The 21,563-nt window shown below is 44.0% G+C and overlaps 1 protein-coding gene across 41 annotated transcripts in view; it reads right to left on the bottom strand.

Moving 5' to 3' along the window:
* The window catches only part of ADGRL3 (adhesion G protein-coupled receptor L3), a 475,677-nt gene that overhangs the window by 2,587 nt on the left and 451,527 nt on the right, over positions 1-21,563 (bottom strand). For 14 of the 41 annotated variants that reach the window (XM_085545165.1, XM_085545173.1, XM_085545176.1 and 11 more), the window contains 3 exons: positions 13,624-13,752; positions 10,256-10,273; positions 5,527-8,031 (listed from right to left, as the gene is read on the bottom strand). The exons of 6 other annotated variants lie outside the window; for them this stretch is intronic. In XM_085545165.1, coding sequence (XP_085401291.1) covers positions 7,232-8,031; positions 10,256-10,273; positions 13,624-13,752 — 947 coding nt within the window. In that variant the 3' untranslated portion in view covers positions 5,527-7,231. Of the gene's footprint in view, positions 1-5,526; positions 8,032-10,221; positions 10,274-11,221; positions 11,489-13,623; positions 13,753-15,463; positions 15,632-21,563 lie in introns of those variants that run through there. 21 more of the 41 variants (XM_085545186.1, XM_032444008.2, XM_032444009.2 and 18 more) reach the window with 9 other exon arrangements.

Genomic DNA, 21,563 nt, shown 5'->3' with positions numbered 1-21,563 from the left:
TAGAATAGTTTGGGTTGGAAGGGACCACAAAGATCATCTGGTTTCAGCCACCCTGCCGTGGGCTGATTGTATCTCCACCAGATCAGGCTGCCCAGGACCCCATCCAACCTGGACTTGAGTGCCACCAAGGATGGGGCATCCACAGCCGCTCTGGGCAGCTGTGCCAGTGCTTCACTGCCCCCTCAGTGCAAAATGCACACTCCTTTGAGGAGCATCTTAAACCAACCAAAGCATCTGGAGGATGGGCTGCACTCAGGTACTCACTGATCCCATGGCAAGCACAGCTCCAGAGCCACAGCCTTGAGCTTGTACCAAGCTGCAGGGCTTGCTGGAGCAAATGGCAATTTCTGTGGGTTTCCCACTTTTTAATCAGTAGGAATCACTGCAGAGTAAACAGATTTGTTTTGATATCAGACATTATCTGAAGGGTACTTCACAGGCTGTCTCTGAGAGCTCTACCGTACAGCTGTCTCTGTAATAATTAAAGCTCCAGGAGCAAAACGCCTACTTGCTGGGGCATGGGTCAGGAGAGGCAGATACATTCTGTGTGGGGCAGAGCGGACACATACAAGAACACTCAAGGAACGATTCAGGTAACAGTCTCCCTTAGCATCCAGGGAGAGGTTAAGGTAGGCCATGCATACTCTGGAAGAGAATTACAGATGTTTTCTAAGGGTAAATCACTTCACCCCATCTTCTGTCCATCGAACAGCCATCAAATCTCTGCTGCAGCAAACCTCACACAGAAAGTGCTACCAGGAAAATGCTGGGGGTAGAACCAGAAACTATTCACTTTTGTTCCTCAGCTTGGCTATTTTTGCTGCTCTTTGAAAAGGATGAAATTTCTTCCTCTCCTTGTAGCTCATCACTTTGTTCCAGGCAGTGGGATGCACTTTTTCCTTTCATTTCTGCACTGCTTTGTATCACAACAGCTAAAAATGTTTGGGTGTATATTATACACTGGGGAAAAGAATCCCAAATCCCACCTATTAGATATGAAACACTCTTTAAAACCACCTGCATATATGAATGGCAGCAATCAGGAACCTGCTGAGATGGAGGCTGTGGGAAGGCAGAGCCCAGGTGCGTGCAGGGCTGGGAAGGCACAGCATCAATGTACTACATCATTTATCTATCGGAGAGAGCCTTGCTAACAGGGCTGCCATAGCCCTTCCTCTCCAGAGACAAAACTAGGGGGAAAGATCCTTTTATCCTCCATAAACTTGGCCCAGCTAATGAAGTTGTTGACCCCTCATCCCCCAAAACCCATTTATCAGTGGAGGTTAACAGAGACTTGTTCCTGCTGAAAGGCAAAGCCTCCAAAGCACAGTATTTGCTCTTGCATTGAGCTTTTCTGCCATAGGGACCTGAACTAAATTCTCCACGAGATGCCTTGGGGGGAGGTGGGAGAAGACAGTATGAAAAGAGCTTCATTATAATCGTAATTTATTCATGGAGCATCATGCTGCTGTTTTGAAGTCATAACAGTACATACATTTGACTGTAAGCAGCAATGGAAGATACTGGGTCATCTGTATGTGCTCAGAGCAATGCAGCATTGCTTTTCTGCACCAAAATTCTACATTTAACGTGCTGTCCTGCCAGTGTGAATGAGGCACGTATGGCACCAAGAGAAGCCATAAATATTCAATGCTTTAAGACCAAAAAGAAAGAAAAAAGGAAAAGACAGCTGTAGGCTCTCACTATATTCCTTCTTGTCACCAGAACACAACCATTTGCCTGTTAAACAAAAGTGGATGCTTCTTCTCTTTGGGCACAAGATTGCTCTTATGGGACGTGGATTTAGGCCTCATCCAAAACATGGCCATGCACACCATGCAGCTCTGCTCCTGCATTTCAGTTGTTGCTTTGGGTTTAAGCAGCACTGTCAAAATGCAAGCATTTGCTTCCAGCACATAATAACTGCTCTGGGTTTACCAATATATATATATTTTATTATTGAGGTTTTAGTTTGTGTTTTTACATGTGTACAGAGTATTTAAGGAGTAGAAACATAAGAAAAGAAATGAGGGAGGGGGGAAATCAAAAAGACAGCAAATAGTTAGGAAGCTGAGTTGTTTTGTTGGCATTGTGCTGGAGGAGACTATCACCATCTGGAGTACCAAATACAACAAACAGTAACCACCTGCTAAGAGCTATTCTGGTGTGGAAGGGGAAGATTTCCAAGTTCTGTCTATGCTGAATAGCCTCAATATTTCAGCGTTAATCAGACCATCTCCCCTGAACTAGGAAAACATGCCACCAGCTGCATGACCCTGCACATCCCCAGGACATGCTGCCCCACAGAGTGTTTATCCAGCCCTGGCTCAATGTCCAGCAGCAAAAACCGACTGCAGAGCGAGGGCTTCCCTGTTCTGGGCCCACAGCCCCACTTGCTTTTGCTGGTATCCCTGCCCAGGATGCCCACTGACAATGTCTGCTGCCTTCTCTGGCAGCGTTGATCACTGATTTTATCTGCTTTCAGCTTTGTGCTGTAGGATGTTCTCAGCTCTGTTACCAGAGAACCTGTGCCGACATGACACTTTGAGAATGTTTATGAGCACAGACTATTTAAACCCTAAAATATTCATTGAATAAAATTTGCATAGTCTAGCTGAATGCAGCAGGTAGCTAAAAATAAAGAACTTTTTAGATAGAAGGAGGAGATCACAGTGAGACAGATGACCAAGCCACTGCTCTTAGGCTCTCCTGAGACTGCTTTTAATAAGATGAGCTATCCTTACATTCCTGTTGTGCAGGCAAGTCTGCAGGGTATTATATTCTTTATGAACTGTCAAGATCAAGAGTGTGTGAGGGCAACAGGGATGCAGGCAGGGACATAAGGACCTTCATCACTCAGATTTCAGGGAATTAAATGCAATCACTAGGAGGAAAAGAGCAGCACCGTAGTAAGCAATAATGTCTACGTGGTGTTTCCAAAGATGTGATGAACACCCTAAACTTGTAGCCTATGTAGTCTTGCAGCCTTTCTTGTTATATCTTTCTCTCCTTCACAATTTTTTTGGGGAGATCTTTATAGTCTCGTGCAGCTTGTCCCTTATGGCTCTTGCAGAAAATGAGCAGCACTGCCCTTAGGAGCCTAAGTGTCCTTAAGCAGTAGGAAACTTAGTGGTAGTCCAGCAAACTGGTGCATCCAGTAGCTATGGGGCAATCTGACATCCGATATGGGATTACTCAAAGAAAGTAATCTTGTTTATCTGCAGGTGAGGAGGAGCATGGGAAAAAGAGATTTGCTACTTGCAAAATGCCCTAGGATGATGGGACATTGCATGCAATGCTCAGTGCTCACCTTGCAGCCTTGCGTATCTCCATTTCCATTTCCCACCTGCAAGCAACACTTTCAGAAGAAAGGATGACTCAAGCTATGCATTGTCACTGGAAATCCTCACTCCACACATGCCCAGCAACCAGCATCTCCTTAAAATGGTCCCATGCTTCCAGCAGGGAAGCTCTGTATATAAGATTGATGGCTCTGCAGAACCAAGCATTTCTTTTTTGCCTCTACTCTGTTTTCCATGGAAAGTTGGATGCTTATTGCAGTCAAAGGAAGCTTCAATATTCTGTAAATCTTTTTTTTTTTTAATTCACCTGCCCCTGCCCTTGCCCCTGCCCCTCCCCCCCCTGCTACTCCCCTTTCTTTCTTTTATCAAAGCTCTATAGAAGATCCCTCTGATACAAGGCTGCTTACCTACTTCAATCCAGCTGGCTAAGTTGTGTGCTCCAATCACAGGTAAGGGACTTAATACCATTATCATTACTGCCTCTTTGTCAAGCATCATGAGTACCACAAGCTGCTCTCCTGCATCTCCCTGCCTTTGCTCAGCATTAAGAAATGCCTCAGAAGTTCTGCAGTCCTACCTCCCACTCCAACAGCATTTTAGGCTTCAAAGGCTTTAGATGAGTTTCACGTGCTGCACAAAAGACACCGCTGTGCTGCCAGTCACGTAACACATCTATTGAGTTACTTATCAACAAGCAGAAACCTTCGCCATGCCAATAATCAACTATCTGACACAATAAGAAACTGTTCAAAAGAGGAAAAAATGAAAAAAAATTACCTCCATCTTGCTCCCTCCCTCCCCAAACCAAATGACAGTCTTAAAACGTACTTGGCTTGATGTAATTAATGATATCTATTTCCCCTCTGTTTTGTGATTCAGCTGTTTCCAAATTTGTAAAAAGCACCAACAGTGAACCCTGTGGTGCCAGCTCAGCCTGGGGATGGAAATAATCAGCTTGAAAATAAACAGTGGTTTTTGCAATCAAAGTGCTAATAGGCATGGTAGCTGGAGGACAGAAGCTCTCGTGAGAAGGGGAAAAAAGCCTGTTTCCTGCTGCATCAGAAATACATGGGAAGGGGTGATGTGAGAACGACCATTTGGACTGAAGAAAGCCATAGCTATTTCGTAGGACACAGTCATCTCATAGCAAATCCACTACTGGTTTGTTCTTGCAGTTTCAGGCACGCTACACTGATCACCCGCCTCCCATTTTATCATAGCAATATTTGCTACAGTGAATCTCACACTCTGTAGGAATTTAATCCCACCAAATCCTTGGAAAACCACTTTTTGGAGACTAATATGGTAGGTGAGCTTTAACTTTCTCCAAAACAGAGGTATTTCAAGGCCTCACAGCCTCAATTGGACTGTGGGAAATACTGGTTTGGCTCTGGGATCTGAACAGTTGTGTGCATGCATCTACCACTTGCCTCCCAGCTCTGACCCTGCTGGCAAAGAAAACAGAACCATGCAAGGAGACAGCGAGGCAGAAGCCAGTGGGGCAGAACAAGGGCACAGCCAATAGCTGTTTTGCTGTGATTCCCCAAACTCCTGGTGGGAAAGGCCAAAACCCAGACCTGGCAGGAGGCACAGCCTGGTCAGAAATGAGGTCTCCTTCCCAAGGCGTTTTGGTCTGAGCTGCTGGTTGCAGAAACACCTTAGGACAGCCCTTGCACAGACCCAGTTGCTCTGGAGGGACCTGAAGAGAGGCTGGGCCACTGGGAAGTGCAAGGGGGTTTCTAGCACACGTCTGCACACATCTGGAGCAGGAAAATAATGAGACAGCAAACAACGACTGAGGCCTAACGGGGACTTGTTTTACTCTTTGACATGCTACCAGCGGTATTCAATCTCAAAAGAATCATAATTAAAAAATAAAAAAAATAATTAAGAAATCATTACAATGATTAAAAAGACACATGAAATACTATGCTCAAATCATCTGCATGTCATTTTCTGGTTTATACAGTAGGCACAAAACAGACCTAGGATAACCTGCAAGAAACGTTGGGCCAGCTTTGTTCTCACCCAGAAACAAGCGCTGCTAGATTGATACTTCTACTCAGCTGTAGCTGGGTAACGTTTGTGCTTAAATTGCTCAGCCAGGCTTCCTCTCTGGCACTGCTCACCCATGCCCTAAAGGAGTTGGAAACTCGTACTGAAGACAGCAATGGAGAAAGGAACAACAGAGAAGAGCGATTAATTGTACAGTACATACATACAGTGTCTTCTAAATTGTGATCAGTTGTTTATTGGTTGGCAAACAAGCTTCACTTTTACAACAAATATTAGTAATGAGGTCATTCAACTGCTGAGACCATACAAAATGATCATAAATTAAAAAAAAAAAAAAAAAAAAAAAAAAAAAAGAAAAAGAAAAGAAAAAACAGGAAAAAAAAAAAAAGAAGAAATTATACTCCGTGCTGCTAATTTACCTCTGGAAAGCCTATGTTACTTAAAATCGTGTCAAATAAATAAATTTTCTGTTAGGCAAAATAATGAACAGAAGACTTTTTTTTTTACTTTTTTTTTTTTCTTTTTTTTCTTTTTTTCTTTAAAAATCACTGCAAAAAGTACTTTTTAGATCACTACGCATCAATCAATTTTCTCCTTAACCACTGCAGTACAAGTGCCTAAACGGGGACCGGACGAGGCCATGAAGGCCCTTAGCTCCTATGGGGATATCGCCGTCTCATGCAGAAGCCCCGCTACGACTACAAAAACCTCTTGGCTTCTAGATGCGAACCTACGGCCTGGGTGAGGGGCTGCTTGCCAAAGATGCTTCACAGGATTCTTGTTATGATCGGTTGTGCACTGTAAACAAAGTTTGCCTGCTCTATTCTGCAAAAAGTCTGCCAGCCATGTGGCAGCTCGAGAAAGATACACAATGAGGAAAGAAAAGACTCTCTTGGTTGAAAAGAAACTGCCATCACATTCCTAAAAATGGACCTTAGAAAGTGGTGTTCGTTTTTTCTGCCCAGTGAGACATTTTGTTTACCGGGATGGGAGGGACTGAGGGGAGGGGCAAAAGGAAAGAAAAGAAAAACAGGAGTTATGAAAAACCTTGCTCCTACTGGTAGACAAACTTACAAGACCAGCACAACAGAAAAAGTTCTTATTATTATTATTTTTTTTTTCCACTACATTAACAGGGACGCAAGTTCTGGAGGAACAGAAAGCAGACTATATGTGCAATGCTAGTATCTGTACATTACATAGAAACTGTTCGATTCTCTTTTTCTGCCATTAGTTTTGATCGTCAGTTAATACAGCAAAACATAAAATATGCCTTTAGCATATAATTCTAGGATTCCCTTCCGTATCATTAATTTTTGTTTCGGTTGCTCCCGCAGCGAAGGGTGCTGCGATCAAACCGAGTTGTGAGTGACCAAACCCCGTTGCACGATCCGGATTTGTAACAGACAGTTTGCTAACTTGTTTGTTTTGTGCAGCACTCCCACCTAGATGCGCCATCGCTACTAGTTTCAAATGCACATTTTTGGCCTTTTTTTGTTTGTTTGTTTGTTTTTCTTTGCTTTTTTTTTTTGTTTGTTTTCTTTCTTAAATCAGGTCCTCAGTATTAAGAGCAACACAGCATCAAGGATCGTTTAAACAAATACAGCATAACTTGAGAAGGCCACGAAGTGTGCCATTATCTGTCCTATCACTTTCATTAACATAATGAAGTCTGTCTGAAGGGAGGGAGGATGGGGAGGGACTGGGGAGAGGGAGGGGGCAGCAGTTCCTGTTCTCTCCGGGCTGGCCTAAAAATTCCAGTAAAAAAAGTCCAAGAGTTTCATTTCGCTTAGAACAGCATGAAGATTTAGGAGTACACACAATATTACCACTGCTTGTATTAACTCAGAACAGTAAACCGAGCGTTACGGAGGGGCCGTGGGTGTCCGTTTGCTTCATTTTTGCTTAACCTTCTATAGACTAGTGACCAAATGAGCGGGTCCTTTTGCACTGCCGTCCGGGGAGGTTCCCTCTTTGTTCGGCGGGACTATAAAGCCGTCGCTACTGCCTCGGCCTAGCTGGTAGTACGTGTGTAGCTGATGGACGTGGTTCCTGGAGCCGAGGTTGGGCATGCTCTTGTAGTAAACATCATCAGCGTCGCCGCTTTTTGCCGCAGGGGGGTCGGTCTGGGTGCTGGCAGCAACACTTTCCGCCACGGGCATGCCGGCCAGCGCAGGCATACTGGTGTACAGAGAATCCCTGTTGGGCGACTGGAGGTCGTCCGTGTGCTCGTTGGTCAGCAAGGGGAAAAAGCTCTCGCTGTTGTCCTGTGGGATGCGCCGCCGGCTGTAGAGGTGGGGCTGGGGGCCGTCAGCCGAATACACGCGGGGGGGCAACAGCGGGGCGTCCGACTCCTCATGGATGAGCTCCAGGCCCAGGCTCTCCTCGTGGGTGAAGGAGGTGGCGTCGTCTAGCACAATGGCGTCGTCCTCGCTCCCGCCGCCCACGCTGTTGACGAGTTTGTTCATCAGGTTGCGGCTCTGCTCGCTGGAGCGCTCGTGGTTGTTCAGGTAGGAGGGGATGTAGTTGGAGGTGAGTTCCTTCAGGATCTTTTTCTCGAGGGCGTTCTCGGTGTGGTTGTACCCGCGGTCAAGGATTTGCACGCAGTTGCTGAGGTACTCGCCGCTGGCGATGCTGTAGCTGTTGCCGTGATTACCATTCAGTGGTAGAGTATCCGTGACACTTGTATCCCTGGCATTGTTCAGAAGCCCCTCTGAAAAACATTACACAAGAGAGGGTGACTTGTACAAACAGGACACTCACGCGGGACGTGCACACTCACACCCTTCCTAGGCTGCCGCGGGGCCAAGGGGAAGCGAGTGGCGTGCCGTTTCAGCACTGGGGAGTGTGCTTCAGCACAGGTGTGAGTGTGTGGCTCCACTTCGCTGGCTTAAGGCCTCGCTGCTGGCTTAGGGCCTCACTGCTTGAAAACGGAGGGCAATAGCTAGCAGAAGGGAATAACCTCCCCCTGCCAGTATTTCCTCTGGCTGTTGTGCACTGCTGCTTCCAGAGGCTCTGGGATTTGCTCTACACATTCCCAGGGAGCTGAGTGGTACATGAGCCTTAGCTGGGCCAAAGTGCCCTTGCTGCAGGGCTTTGGCAATTCACCCCAGCTGAGGAGAAGTATTTGCTGTGTAGGTTAATCATTAGCCAAACTTCACCTGAGACTGTATCCTTACTAGCTTTGGATGGGGAAAATAAATCTGCACTCCCTATAAGAGGAAAGACATGAGTGCTAAAGGCAAGATTTGTGATTAGCTCATGCAGCCAGCATGGGGCTACAAAGTGCTTCCTGTCCAAAGCATTTCTGCAATGAGGCTAAATGTCCTACCCCTCCTGGCCCAAGAGCACAGACAAAATGATTTACTTCATCTTGGTCAGCTGGGAGTTTCCTAATGTAATCGGTACCGGGGACAGCTATAGCAGGGTCTTGCACAGGCTTTAAGAATACATTCCATCTCCCTTTCCAAGTGAAAGAAGAGGGCTCAATGGAAGGCAGAGCAAGTACTGTCACTGCCATAGTATGGCAGACATGGTAGGACACACATTGGGGCTATGGGGACACTCCTGAACCTTTCTTGACAGCCTTCTTCCCTGCTGCTGTGTTAGAAGAGGCAGCCCAGGGAAATTCAGATGCCTGGCTCGCACAATGAATTTATATATGCACAGACAGCTGTATAAGTGAGACGTCTGAATTTCAGCAATGAACTGGCCTGCTTGCTTCTGCTGTCTCATATTTTGCTGGCCTGTCAGCACAGCCAGCACAAGGCTGGAGCTTGATGCCATCCTTACTCACTCTATGGGGTATGGTGGAGCAGGTAGGCAAGTGAGAAGAAACCCAGGCCACAGGCAGGTTAAGCTGCCACACATTGTGGGGTTTCTTTATTTTTGGATTATGGCCTCCCCAGAGCAAAGACAGACATGGGAAAGCACAAAATCCTATACCAACCTTTCAGCTAAGGGTTGTGGGTGTTGCCAAAAAATCATAAGCAACTCCCAGCAAGCAGCAGTGGATGAGAGGAGCCATTAGCCAACAATTTAAAAGTTGCTCTTACCATGCTTGGTACATGGCATGTGTACCTTCTGAAAATACAGGATTCGGTCTATATCTGCGATGTCATAGTTGTGCATGACAACGGCTGGAAAGTACTAGTGCAAGCTTTTATTCTTTCTTTTGAGTGAAATACCCAAATGTGTCTGTTGTCTTCTAGGTTTCTGAAGCTTGGAAGGTGGTGCCGTATCCCGGGTTTCCAAACAAACAAGGGAGCTATGCGAAAAGTCAACTAGCCATCACAGACATAGAGCAAAGCCGCTTATTTTCATGTTGGAAGCTCTCCAAATGAGCCATGATGTCTGGGAAGAAATGGGAAGTGAGCATTTTAGGGGAGGATAGTATGCAATGGGTGACGGACATGACAGCATCCGTCTAATAGCTGAGTGCCGTATGCATTGAGGCACCAAGCAATGCTTCCACTGCCAATGCATAGAGCTAGCTGGAGGCTGACAGGGTTCAGAGGGAAATAAATGAAGGCATCACATGTGAAAACAGTGGGGTCTGTAATAAAATGAGCCATATAAAAATGCCATGACCTTGCAAATCAAAAGGTGAAGTTTAAAAGAACTGCACGCATAGCTAAATGAGAAACTAGTTTGGGTAAATGATACCACAAAAATGGGAAATGAACAAGGAAAGCATCATCTAATCTTAATTATATATATATGTACACATACATATATATATATATATATACACACACACACACACACACACGCATACACAGATATATACATATGTATATTCATATGCTTTAGATTCTTTTGATTTCAAAACTGTGAGATGAATTTCCTTTATTAACTACATCATCTATATGTGATGCAATAAAAGTGAACTAAAAAAAATTACATTTGATATGCAATGTTTAGCTTTACTCCCATACTTGTCTCTCTGTAGGGCTCTAAACGACAGCATGAAGAAAAGGAAAGAAAAAACAACAAGTAAGCTTACAGCGACAGTAGGAGAAACATGAGTAAAAAGCAAATTGATGATGTGCAGAAAAGAGAGTTAACGGAAATAATTTTCACTGCCCAGAGTACATGAATTTGTTACATGGTTTATTTCAGGTTAAAAATATTGACATTTTAGACAGAAAAGTATTTTACCCGCAATATCAATGGACTACAGTTTTATTGAAAATATAATCACATTTAAAACTTTATCCAATGCCATTATAAATGTTCAGCGTGCAATACATCAAGAAATAATCCCTGGAAATTTTAAGAGAAGTTTAAAGCTGGCAATGGTCATGCTTGAAAAGACAGGCACTGTCAATGTCATTTCCAGAGTCTTAAAATGAATGGCTTTACTTACTGTTAGTTCTAATAACCCCTGGCAGTTGAAACTGAAATCCATTTCCTTGCTAAACTGTTTTGCTGTCCATCCTTTGCAACAGCGCTTTGCAAGAGTACGACTTAGCTCGTCATGGGGCTGTTGGCATTTAACAAACTTTTGCAAGGAAGCGTTTCCTTTCGGTTCTTTTTATAACCAAACACATGGAAAATTAGATGGACTTTGCAAGCAAATGTGTGAGAAACAGTAGTTCGAATAATGGCATCTCTAAATGAAGCTGTTGAGAAGGAAGGGTTAAAAAAAAAAAGCAGAGCCAGAGATGAAGATGAAGAGCCATTGTTAACTGTCAACTTCTCACTTTGCATGGGTCTGTGGCACGCTGTTATTTAAGCAGAGCTTGTTACGTGATTTCCTTCTTCTCTTAAACTTATCAATCACAAAAGCAGTTAGGCCATTTTGAGACACTTATGCATCCAAGAGACCGAGTGAGTACACATCCATCAGATGCAAAGGGCAGTGAGCGCTTCGCACGTGCTGCGGGGTGCCAGGCTCCTCACCTACCATCTCCTCCTCCTTTTACACTCTGTCCTGTGAAGGAATTGCTTTTGTCACTCGTACTTGGCCTCTGGCCTGTTGGGTTCCCATTCTCAGCCTCTTTACAATGCTTTTTAGGGCTCCCAGCCCCTGCTGAGACGGGGCAGCTTCAGCTTGAACAGAGAAGGCATTTTAAAGCATGGAACTGGAGAGGAGAAAGGAATGGGCAGACCGCCCCAGACTCCACATTTATCCTCTTTATAGTGTCTGTCTCTGTCAACGATCAACACTAGATGTGGCAGATGAAGGTGCAAAAAATCATGTGGAATGAGTTAGTAGGGCAGTGTTAGCTAGCATACCTTCCCTGCACACCAATCCTGGCCAAAGTACACTCGTAGATGGTGACAGCATCTACTTTTACAATGCGTTATCATTGCTTTAGTTGGGTTGCTGGTGCAGTGCCCTTAAACCGCAAAGAACCCAAATGGGTTTTGCTAAGTTTCCCTTCCACTGCTGGTTCTCCTAATATACACACTTTGTAACGGAATGCTTTGTCCCAGGAAAATAGCCAGATTGAAAAGCAAAAGCTCTATCACTTTCTTCAGCCATTAATTAACTTGCAGCCTCCTGAATATAATGGGTTGCATTTTGCTGCCTCTGAAGTCATTGGCAAAGCTCCAGTGGCTTAAACGGAATCAGTAGTGGTCACACTCTCTTTAATCTCCTAGGAATGTAGTCTGGGCAACTTTCTCTGTCATCCACCTGGCTGCATTGCACAGAATAGCACGTTCAAATCAATAACACTGTTTGTGGAATAATATACTGTTAACTTAGGTAATGGTATCAGAACCCAGTCTTATAAACTAGAAGAACATAAGACTATTAAAATGCATGTAAAACCTTTTGTCACATTTCTGCTCAGATCTCTTTTGTCTATTTGAGGCACCCAGACCTGAACCTCAGGACTTGCCTTAAGTTAGATACTGACCCAGCATTACAGGCTGCCGCTTGATTTCAAAGTCCCTTAAATCTCAATATTATCATGCAAAAAGATATACAGAATATCAAAGCTTGTTTTGACATTTGTGATACACTAAAGATCTTAAAATTCAGAGCATTTCATGCTTAACAGTAGCCCCTTTCTAGAAGACATAAGTGGAAGCAAATTTATTGCACAATGTTAGCGTAACTTAAGAAATTAATGAACAACAAAAAGGTCAAACACTTGTTTCCTTGTGGACTGATTGAAAATACCCTATTGATACAGTTCAGTATCTGTGGCTGTTATTAAACAATGCACTGCTATATAGCACAATGGGGGTTTTACTGCTTGCATTATAGCCATCATTACTCTCCCTTCCTTAGGGATCCTTTATGGGAAATGGGCTCCTTCATTGGAGAGGAGAGGTGAAAGAGTGCTAACTCCCACAGGAGGTGACAGAGCATGATGGAGCCGGAAAGTTCCACACCTTGGCTGCTCTTCTGTCCTGGTCAAATACCTCTGCCTGACCTGGGCAGTGGCACCAGGACAGCAGCCTACAAATACCACCTGCCCCCACAGCTGGAGCAGAGACACACAGGCTGGGGACAAGAGACTGACCTCACAGTGGGAGCCTTAGCTGGATACAACTGACTCTACCTGCTCACTTCTCATTGCCAGAACAATGTGCCAAGAGCTCTGACCTTCCCTACACCTTTTTCCAATCTTTCTTTCTTCTTACTTCCTAATAGCATATACAAAATGTATTAACACAAACGGCAAAACATTTCCTCCAATGTCTACACTCTGCTCTCTGGAGCTGACCTACACTCCTTGCTTCAGCTGTACTTTTTTTTTTTTTTTCCTACAGATCAAGGGTCTTTTTGATTTGTTTGGTATTTTTTTTTTCTTGTGCAACCCCCGGAAGACATGCCGGTGTGCTGCTGACCACATTTTAGTCTGCCATTGCAAACAAGAGCAGCTTTGGTGTCAAAGGCCATTTTAGCTTCACTTACCTTCGGAGGTGTTCCTGCTTCTGAAATGAATGGTTTAACAAGGAAATGTGCTGACAACAAAGAGAGGAATGGATATATCTGACAAAACACACACACACAAGACCAAAACGATACAAAAGCAAGGGGATTAAAAAGAAAAAAAATCAAAATCAAAACCACTATGAATGTTTTGAGTAGAACTGATGAGTGTCTCTCAAAGTGAACTTGATTGCTCATGGAAAAAAAGCCTACAGAAAATGGAAAAATGCGCTGAAATGAAAGGAAAGAGAGGATAATTTTTGTGCCCAATTCCAAAAAACAAAGTGTGTGTGTGAGGGGGGAGAGGGGGAAAAAAAAAAGAAAACGGAAGAAAAAAGAAAGAAATGGGCAAAAATAAGCCACAGAAAATGGAATTCTCACTAGAAAAGTTAGAGAGAAACTCCTGCACACCTTGTGCGTTGTACATGCTGACAGAAGGGTTGTTATAGACCGCCGATTCCCCGAGCAATGTATTATAAGGGTTGTTAGTGCCATGAGGACGAAGCAGAGCATTGGTTATAAGATGATTAGCCATGGCTCCTGGAGCAGCCCGATAGGAAGACAGAGAAAAAACAAAAAAGGTCAATCAGGCAAATGTGGCATAAAAAAAAGGGAAAAAGAACATTCAGAATGACAACAGTTGAATTAGTCCTGATTACAAGCAGCCAGCTAATTAGACTTGAGAACTGTATGCCACTAAAGCAGCACAGATGTTACTGACAATGCACAAATCCAAACTGATGCAAAAGAAAATGGATCAGAAAGCAGATAAGCTACATTTATGGTGGTTCCCCAGTCGCTCGGAGTGTAAGCAAGGCTATGCCCACATGCTTGCTACAAATAAACAAAGGAAGATGGCAGCCTACACAATGGCGGGGGGTGGTGGGGGGAACTGTCCAAAAAGTGCCAAATGAAGAAGAAAAAACAAAAAAGACTAACATAAAACAGCACATTCAGTTCCCACTATGGCCTAGGATCTCTCTTACTGGTCCTTTAAAATGTATTTGAAACTGAAAAAGTATAATAAAAAAGAAACGATGGAAAATGCAACCTCTCCAAAGGCTCAGCCCCTATTGGAGAACTCTGCTCTGGCAGCCAGTTTCTTGTATCTAAGAGTATGAGTTCACTGCAGCTCCTACTCTAAGAGGCTGTCCAGTGCCTCCTGGCAGCTGGATAATGAGAGCACCTCAGTCTGGCAGGGAATGAGAGCAGACCATTGGGGACGTATGCTTGGAAAGTCCCTGTTTTCCAAACAAACACCTTTTTGCCCTCCTTCCTGTCATTTATGAGTGCACAGCTAGCAATCAGCCTCCATCTTAGGTTTTCCCCTTGGAGCTGCTGACTCCGGACTTCTGCTTTTCAGGACCATCAAAGCTTAGCAGGTGGCTGCCAAGACCCACCTTGTTTCCCATTGCAGGTATCAATCCCCAAAACAAAGCCTCCCCCCTCCTTCTGCTGACCTGCAAGACCAAAAAACCATTAAACCCTTGACCTGTTAAATCTCCCCAGGGCTTCAGAGTGGCAGCTGACTCAAAAACTCACCCTTAGGCAATTCCTACTCTCATCACAGGAGTACTCAAGGGCACAAAGTAATTTTCATTTACTTCCTGGGCTTAAACATTATAACAAATCCTTCCTACTAGGAAAATAAGTCTTTGATGGGGCAACTCCAAGGCTATCAGCAGGCAAAGAGAAAGGGAAGGAGCACAGAAAACAGACCACCACCTTTTCCTCATCCCAGTCCCCTTCCAGGACACCAAAACCTCCATCCCAGACCCCTGCATCCCAGCTTGGCCCCTAGCTGGAGCAGTAGGGTTACCTGGCTGTCACCAACATCCTCTGCCTAAACCCAAACAAGCATTCAGAAAGCAAATTCCTCAACACCAGCCATTCTTGCAGGGTCATCTTTGTCACCTATGGGGTGCGGAATCCACCATCTGCCTATCTCGGGGGCGGAGGTGGCCCTATGGCATAGTGGAGGCAGACTTTGCAAGATGTTGATGTTTTGGGTGCAAACTTTCCTCTGCAACTAATTACCTGGCTTCTACTTTCTTTCCTCCTTTTGTTTTCTTTTGGATGATGTTGCTGAGGATATACAAGCCCTAGGTTCGTTTCTTAGAATTAAGCTCTGTGAGAGATCACTCCAACAGAGCACTGAAAGAAAGCAGAATCCATCCTGCCTCTCCTTTATGATTCCCCAGCTCTTCCCGTCCTGAGGTGAATGGCATTAGCAGGTCACCCAGCCTTTTGAGCGCAGAACAAGGTAGAAGGCGGCACTGTATGAGGGCTGCATGCCAGGGAGGCTCCTTGATACATGCAGCTGCAAAAAATACTGGTTTCTCTCACCTGATGTTTTGGCTATACTGATGTAAAGCAAGATGAACTGTTGTGTTTGGAAATAAGGAAACAAAGCTGTCTCCTGTAAAAAAACATTATATGAACACTTAACTAAGCAACCTTGAATATAGCTCATTGTCACATGAGTCATTCCTTTTGTTCTGGTGATGTGTTTATCTATTAATATCACATACTAGACTGAGGACGAGGACTGTAGGAACAACTTCTCTTCTTGCACTTGTTTTATACCAGTGTAACTACTAAGGCCATGAAAGTAGTCTACGCTTTTATACCACTTCCAAACAAGCTGGGCCGTAAAAGACTCAAAGAGGTATTACTTTTATACAAGTATCAGTGAAGTCTGGAGTTAATGACAGTCACAAATTCCGAAGTGATGTAATCCTCCCATTTGAGATTTAACCCAATCTCCAAGTTGGTTGCCATGAGACTTGATGTAGATTAGAAGGCTGTACATGCCCCATGGCTTTGAGCTCTTTTGCTCAAGGTGTCTTTCAATGGCAACTGCAGAAAGAAGCATCTTATATGATGTTTTTTTGGCCTGATCTTCTCTAACACACTGGGTTTCCACAACAAAGATAGCGATGCTTTTCCCAGGTTTGTACCCTGCCTGTTGTGATGGATGAGCTTCTGCTTTCCTCTCCCTTTATCTGTGAGGGTGTAGAGATTTTTTAATTTGCTGTCAGTTTTGAAGTCAGTTTTGAGTAATTCTGGTACAAAGCTGAAGTAAATCCACTGATATCTCTTTCTGATGCCTTTCAATATTTTGGGCACTGAAGAGTAAGTTCACATCAGGGTGGGCTGCCCACAGTGTACTTCACTCTTTGTGTGGGTCATGGAAAATACAACCTCTGGCATCTTAAAAAGAAAATCACATATGCCTTGTGTTCATTATCTGGGGTCTTGTTTCTCCTTAGCTGCTTTAAAGCTGCAACATTCCCTGCCTCATAGGATTGAGAGAGAAGAACTGCATTCAGGCTCCAGAGAGCCTAAAGTTAAAGCTTAAGATAAAACAATAATACAACAGCCAAATCCCCATTATTGAGTTCCTCCTTCCCAGGAGGGAGAAAGAAAAAGGTATTGCGAGCCATACATTTAAGTATCATCCTGCCATTTTCATAACACTTTATCATTGCTATAGCAACCACAAGGGCTACGGGAAAAGCAGATTAAGTCTGCAGATGAGGTATGAGCAGAAGAAGCAGGTGGGCTACCCATGAAAACAGCCATGGTAGTAAACAGCTAGTGAAGTCCAACAAAGAAAGGCCAGGATCAAAATGCACACCTTCTGAAAATGCTAAGAGAAGAAGCAAATAGGCCTATCTGGCACAACATGTCATGGCTTTCCATGGCATGACACCAATTACTCCCAGCAAATCAAGCAGCCCAGTGTCATCCTTGCTCTGCAGCACTTCAGTGGTAACATCCCCTATACAAATTCCTTCTCCGCCATTTCCTGAAGCACCTGAGCCCAGCACACAGTCACCAAGCATGCTTTTTACTTCTTTATTTGCTTAGTTATGCAGGCTGGCTTCAGCTCAGCTGCACTGCAACACCTTCAGTTCTGCTACCCAAAGGTACTCTACTGAAGGCAGACTCGCCTCATTTCCAAACCCATCTCGTGCTGTGTGCATGTGGGCACACCTGCTCTTGGGAGTGGGAAAAAGATGAGGCTTCAAAGCCAAAAGTTCACATGGGCATCTCCTTATTCAATGGGATGAGAAGTTCACAAGCAGAGCCCACGTTTAACAGCAGGACAGCAGGAATTTGACGTATGAACATAACAGAAGGCTACACCTTGTTAAACAGGTACAATTTAAACGCTCAACTAAAAGCAAAGGGTGAAAAGAAAGATTACAAGCATATGTCACCATACTCTAGGTTGTATCGCTCAGGAACAAAATTCAACTACTTTCTTGTGGGCAGCTGGCTGACAAAGCCATACAAAGGCATTTAAGCTAACTTGAATCATCTGCGTGGTCTGCTCAACAGAAAGGTAAACATATCCAAGTACTCCTCCAGCCTTTCTGAAAATTAATGTCATGCAGTGTGGCCTAAGCAAGCTGCCAATGTATTGGGCATCACTGCTCTATTCAGGGTCATCTGCCCACATAGGTAACAACACACTCACATATCTCTTTTGGCTTTGTATCTCTTCAGTGACTTGCCAAAACCTTGCTTGCCTTGCTACGTGCATTTTAGCAGGCTGGAAACACACTGGGGAAGGGAAGATTTCCCCGCTGCCCAGAAGACATGCCAAGAGTGCAGTTTTGCAAAGAAAGGAGACTAAAGCATTTAATAAATGCAAGCTGGCAAACTAGTGAATCAATCAATTGAACATTTCAAAAACATCCAGAGAAGCCCAGTATTTTCCAAATGAAATGTTTTTCTTTTTTGTTTCTCAAGAGTGGTTTGTATGAATGCTGACTTCGACTCTTTCTTATGATGTCATCTTTTCATTAGAGTAGAAACTAAAATAAATAGTTCAGAAAAAGCACATCTGAGTTGTAACAAAATATTCCATTGCCTCTGACCCGAGAGTCCAAAAATGTAATTTTTCTTGTCTTTTTTTTTTTTTTTTGGTTGTATTTTCAGAATGTACTGATGAGTTTCCGCTCAATATTTATGTTTTTTCCCCATTTGCCATCCACACAGCTTTTGCTGCTCCCATCCCACAGGACAGGGTAGGGAGCTGTACCCCTGCCCACTCTGCCTCCTGAAAGCAGCCAACTTATTTTTCTGTCCACAGACCTCATCAACTGAGAACCCTGGCTTCTCACACTTCATATATTGAACTTCAGACCACCCTGCAGAGAGAGTGTGGCCCAGTCCCCAGAGGTACTGCAGTGCCTTGGCTGCAGGGAGTACAGGTTTATCCGCTCTGCGTTATACAGGGCACCAACTATGTGGTTAGAGATGAATCTTTTCCTAAGTGTCCACAAACAAGCAAAAACACACTACCTTACTCTAACCATAATAACTCATCTTAACTTGAACGTTACTGAAATAACCTTGCTGCACAGATCCATTTGTAAATTCTTCCTAGCTCTGTATGTCATTGAGCATTAACTTATTTATTCCATTTTACTCTCAGGCAAAGAAAATACATTCCAAGCAGGTTTGTATGAGTCAAAGCTCCAGCCATCTCTGTGACTTTGCTTATCAGCATTCAGTACCGCTCTTTACTGTGTTGCAGGAAGAATTTTGAAGTATTTTAAACAATTCTGGTCTTCCACAAGTTCTCTTGTAAATTATTCAAACAATTAATACAACTATGAAAAGTGAAATCACACACATTTGCCGAAGGACAACGGGTATCTTCAGCATTCTTCCTTGTTCCCTTCAACAAGCGCTCTGACGTTCAGATTTATCGAGCCGTGTTCTTATAATAGCCAACAGGATTTAGTTAATAAACTTCAATAAACCTCCCTATTAAATTTCTCTCAAATAGGTTTGTTGTCACTTGCAGCATCTAATCTATTCATTGAGAAGCTATTAATACTGACTGAAGTGAAATGGAATTTCAGCAAATGAGATTGTTAAGCTCTGGGCCATCTTCTGCGAAATGAAACATCCCATGCTTTTACACAGAAACAGGGCAGGGATAGTAGCTTTTTTTCCCCTTTTTCCCTCCTTGCTCCTGGAATGATTTCAGATGATAAGCCTCAGATGGATTGTAATCTGCAGGCAACGTTCAAAACACATCACTAGTCCACAACAACTTATAAATGTTTGCCATGGGACAGAGGCCATCATTTCACTGATTCTTTCTCAGCTGCTTGGAGCAGAAGCACATTCTCCAGATGGGACATTTCTTTTTAACCAATGCTGCTGCTTCAAAGAGTTCTATGCCTTGACTAAATAAACAAAAGTGCATCATGGCTCTTTGTTCCCCTTTATACTTATTGCTCACTAGATGCAAGCTCTTAACCAAGACGTGAGGAGCCATGCCTATGGTGGAAACTGGCCTGTACTTGCAAGAGTCTGTAAAAGCAGCCATGCTTTCTTCCTTCCTCCACAGTCATCATGCTAAGACTGCTCTGCAGCAATACTCTGCTGGATCTAATAGTCCCCAAAGCCCGCTCTGATTTCAGAAATTGCTTTGCCCTTACTTTTCCTCTTTAAATCTGATCCACCTAATGACTGAACTTCCAATTATACGGCTGTCAATCCTAAAATCAAAGCCAGTTCATAATATCTCCCAAAGGAAGAATGCCACGTCACTCACTGAAATCACTGCAACAAATCTCAGCTAACTCTGTCCCAGGCAGCAGAGAGGCAAAATAAACCAGAAGACAATCTGCAGTGGGATTCATTTCACACGTAGGCAGAAATATGAGTTAAATTCCCTAAGTTTTGATCCCTGATGCAGAAAATCATATTTTTCCTGGCATATGTAAGGCTGATTGAAAAAAAGAAACAAACCAAAAACCCACAAACCATAAACAACAGGAGAAAAAAAAGTAAAGTCAAGGCAATTGCTAGTCCAAAAGGATATTGCATTTTCCTTACAAATAGAAAATATTCATTTGCTTACAGCTACCTGGAATTCATCTCTACTTCATATACAATTATCAGGATGGTTCATTTTGAGGCCAGATGCTGACATTTAGTTAAACCAACAGCCACTTAGCAGGGCTGCAGAGATTTATGTCTTGCAAACAGCAATCCCTCTGGGCTGACTCAGTGCACGTGGACTACTCCATCCCAATTTGTGATCTGCCTGGGTGTGGGACCCTGGCACTGGTACTTGTGGGGTCAGGGAGAATCAGGGAGTGATATATATGCTCTGCAATGGTTACAAAGAGAAAGCAGAAAAGCAGGGGACACGGGACAAAGCCAAAGACTGAAAACTTAGGCAGTCTCATCAGGAAAATGCCAGTGGCAGTGAGATGGTAAAGAAACAGCCACCCACGCTGGGCAAAATGGAAATTTTAGAGTTCTGACATAAATTAACCTTCTGAAATTCCTGTGCTATTCCCCTGACTGTGAGCACTGGCAGACATGGCATTTGCAGTACAGGAACCTCAAGTGCTCTTGAGCATAGCCTCCCCAAGAGAGGGAGCAGAAGCCACAGCTCTTAAGAGACAGTGGCTAGATGAAATGCTAGAACAGAGCCTGCAGGCTTGCTCTGGATTGGTGGAGAGATGCCTCAAGGGACTCTCAACCTGCTTCTTGCCCTTTGACTTCCACCAAACATCCAAGGGACACAAAAGCACCTCAGAAAAACACTACTCTGCTCTCAAGAGGCAGATTCAACTGAAAAGAAACAGAAATGGAACTGCTAATCATACTCCTGAGGCCGGAGGAGAGTGGGTTCACATTGCTGTTGCTGTTTGTGGCTAAATCAGCCGCCTCCAGGCTCCAGGACTGCTGAATCCCCTGCAACAAAGCTTAACCTTCCCAAGGCTGGGAGCTTTGCTAGATTCTGGGAAGGGAAATGCTCGAAAGCAGTGTTTGCTGTGCCCTTTGGGCTGGTGCAGCAGAACACACCTGCTGGCTCAGCAACGGTGAGCAAGGCCAGTATCAAGCACAGATACTCTGAAGAATGGCTGGGCTCTGAGGGAAAAGTGCCATGCCATCGGTTTAAAGCAGTGATGATGATGAAATGAGATTTGCGCATTGGCAGACGATGGTCTCCAAATGGTCACTGAGGCTGCAGCTTCTACCATGGTCATCCTAGGCTCAGCTTTGAAAAGTGCTTCCCTCCAAAGGACCCTGACAACCACTAAATATGGAGCACAAAAAAAAGAAAACAAATGGAAAGAAAGCGGTATTTATTCTCCAATACCTTTGAGCCTGAACTTGAGTCATTGGTGTTGCTCAGAGCAAGTAAGAGCTGTTTAGCCAGACTGTGACATATCAGTGGATGGCGCCCTCTGAATATCTGATTGAGACAAGTAGAGGCGTTCCTACCTCTCCTGGAGTTCCTACCTCTCCCGGAGTTCAAGTGCTTGCTATTTGTTTTATATGCAATATAAATTCTGAAAATCTGT

This window comes from Coturnix japonica, chromosome 4, assembly GCF_054131305.1.
Source record: "Coturnix japonica strain WE chromosome 4, WE-NBRP24, whole genome shotgun sequence".
NCBI lineage: Eukaryota > Metazoa > Chordata > Aves > Galliformes > Phasianidae > Coturnix > Coturnix japonica.
Note: the sequence above shows the minus strand (reverse complement) of the source record. Positions and strands in the feature narration are given on the sequence as shown.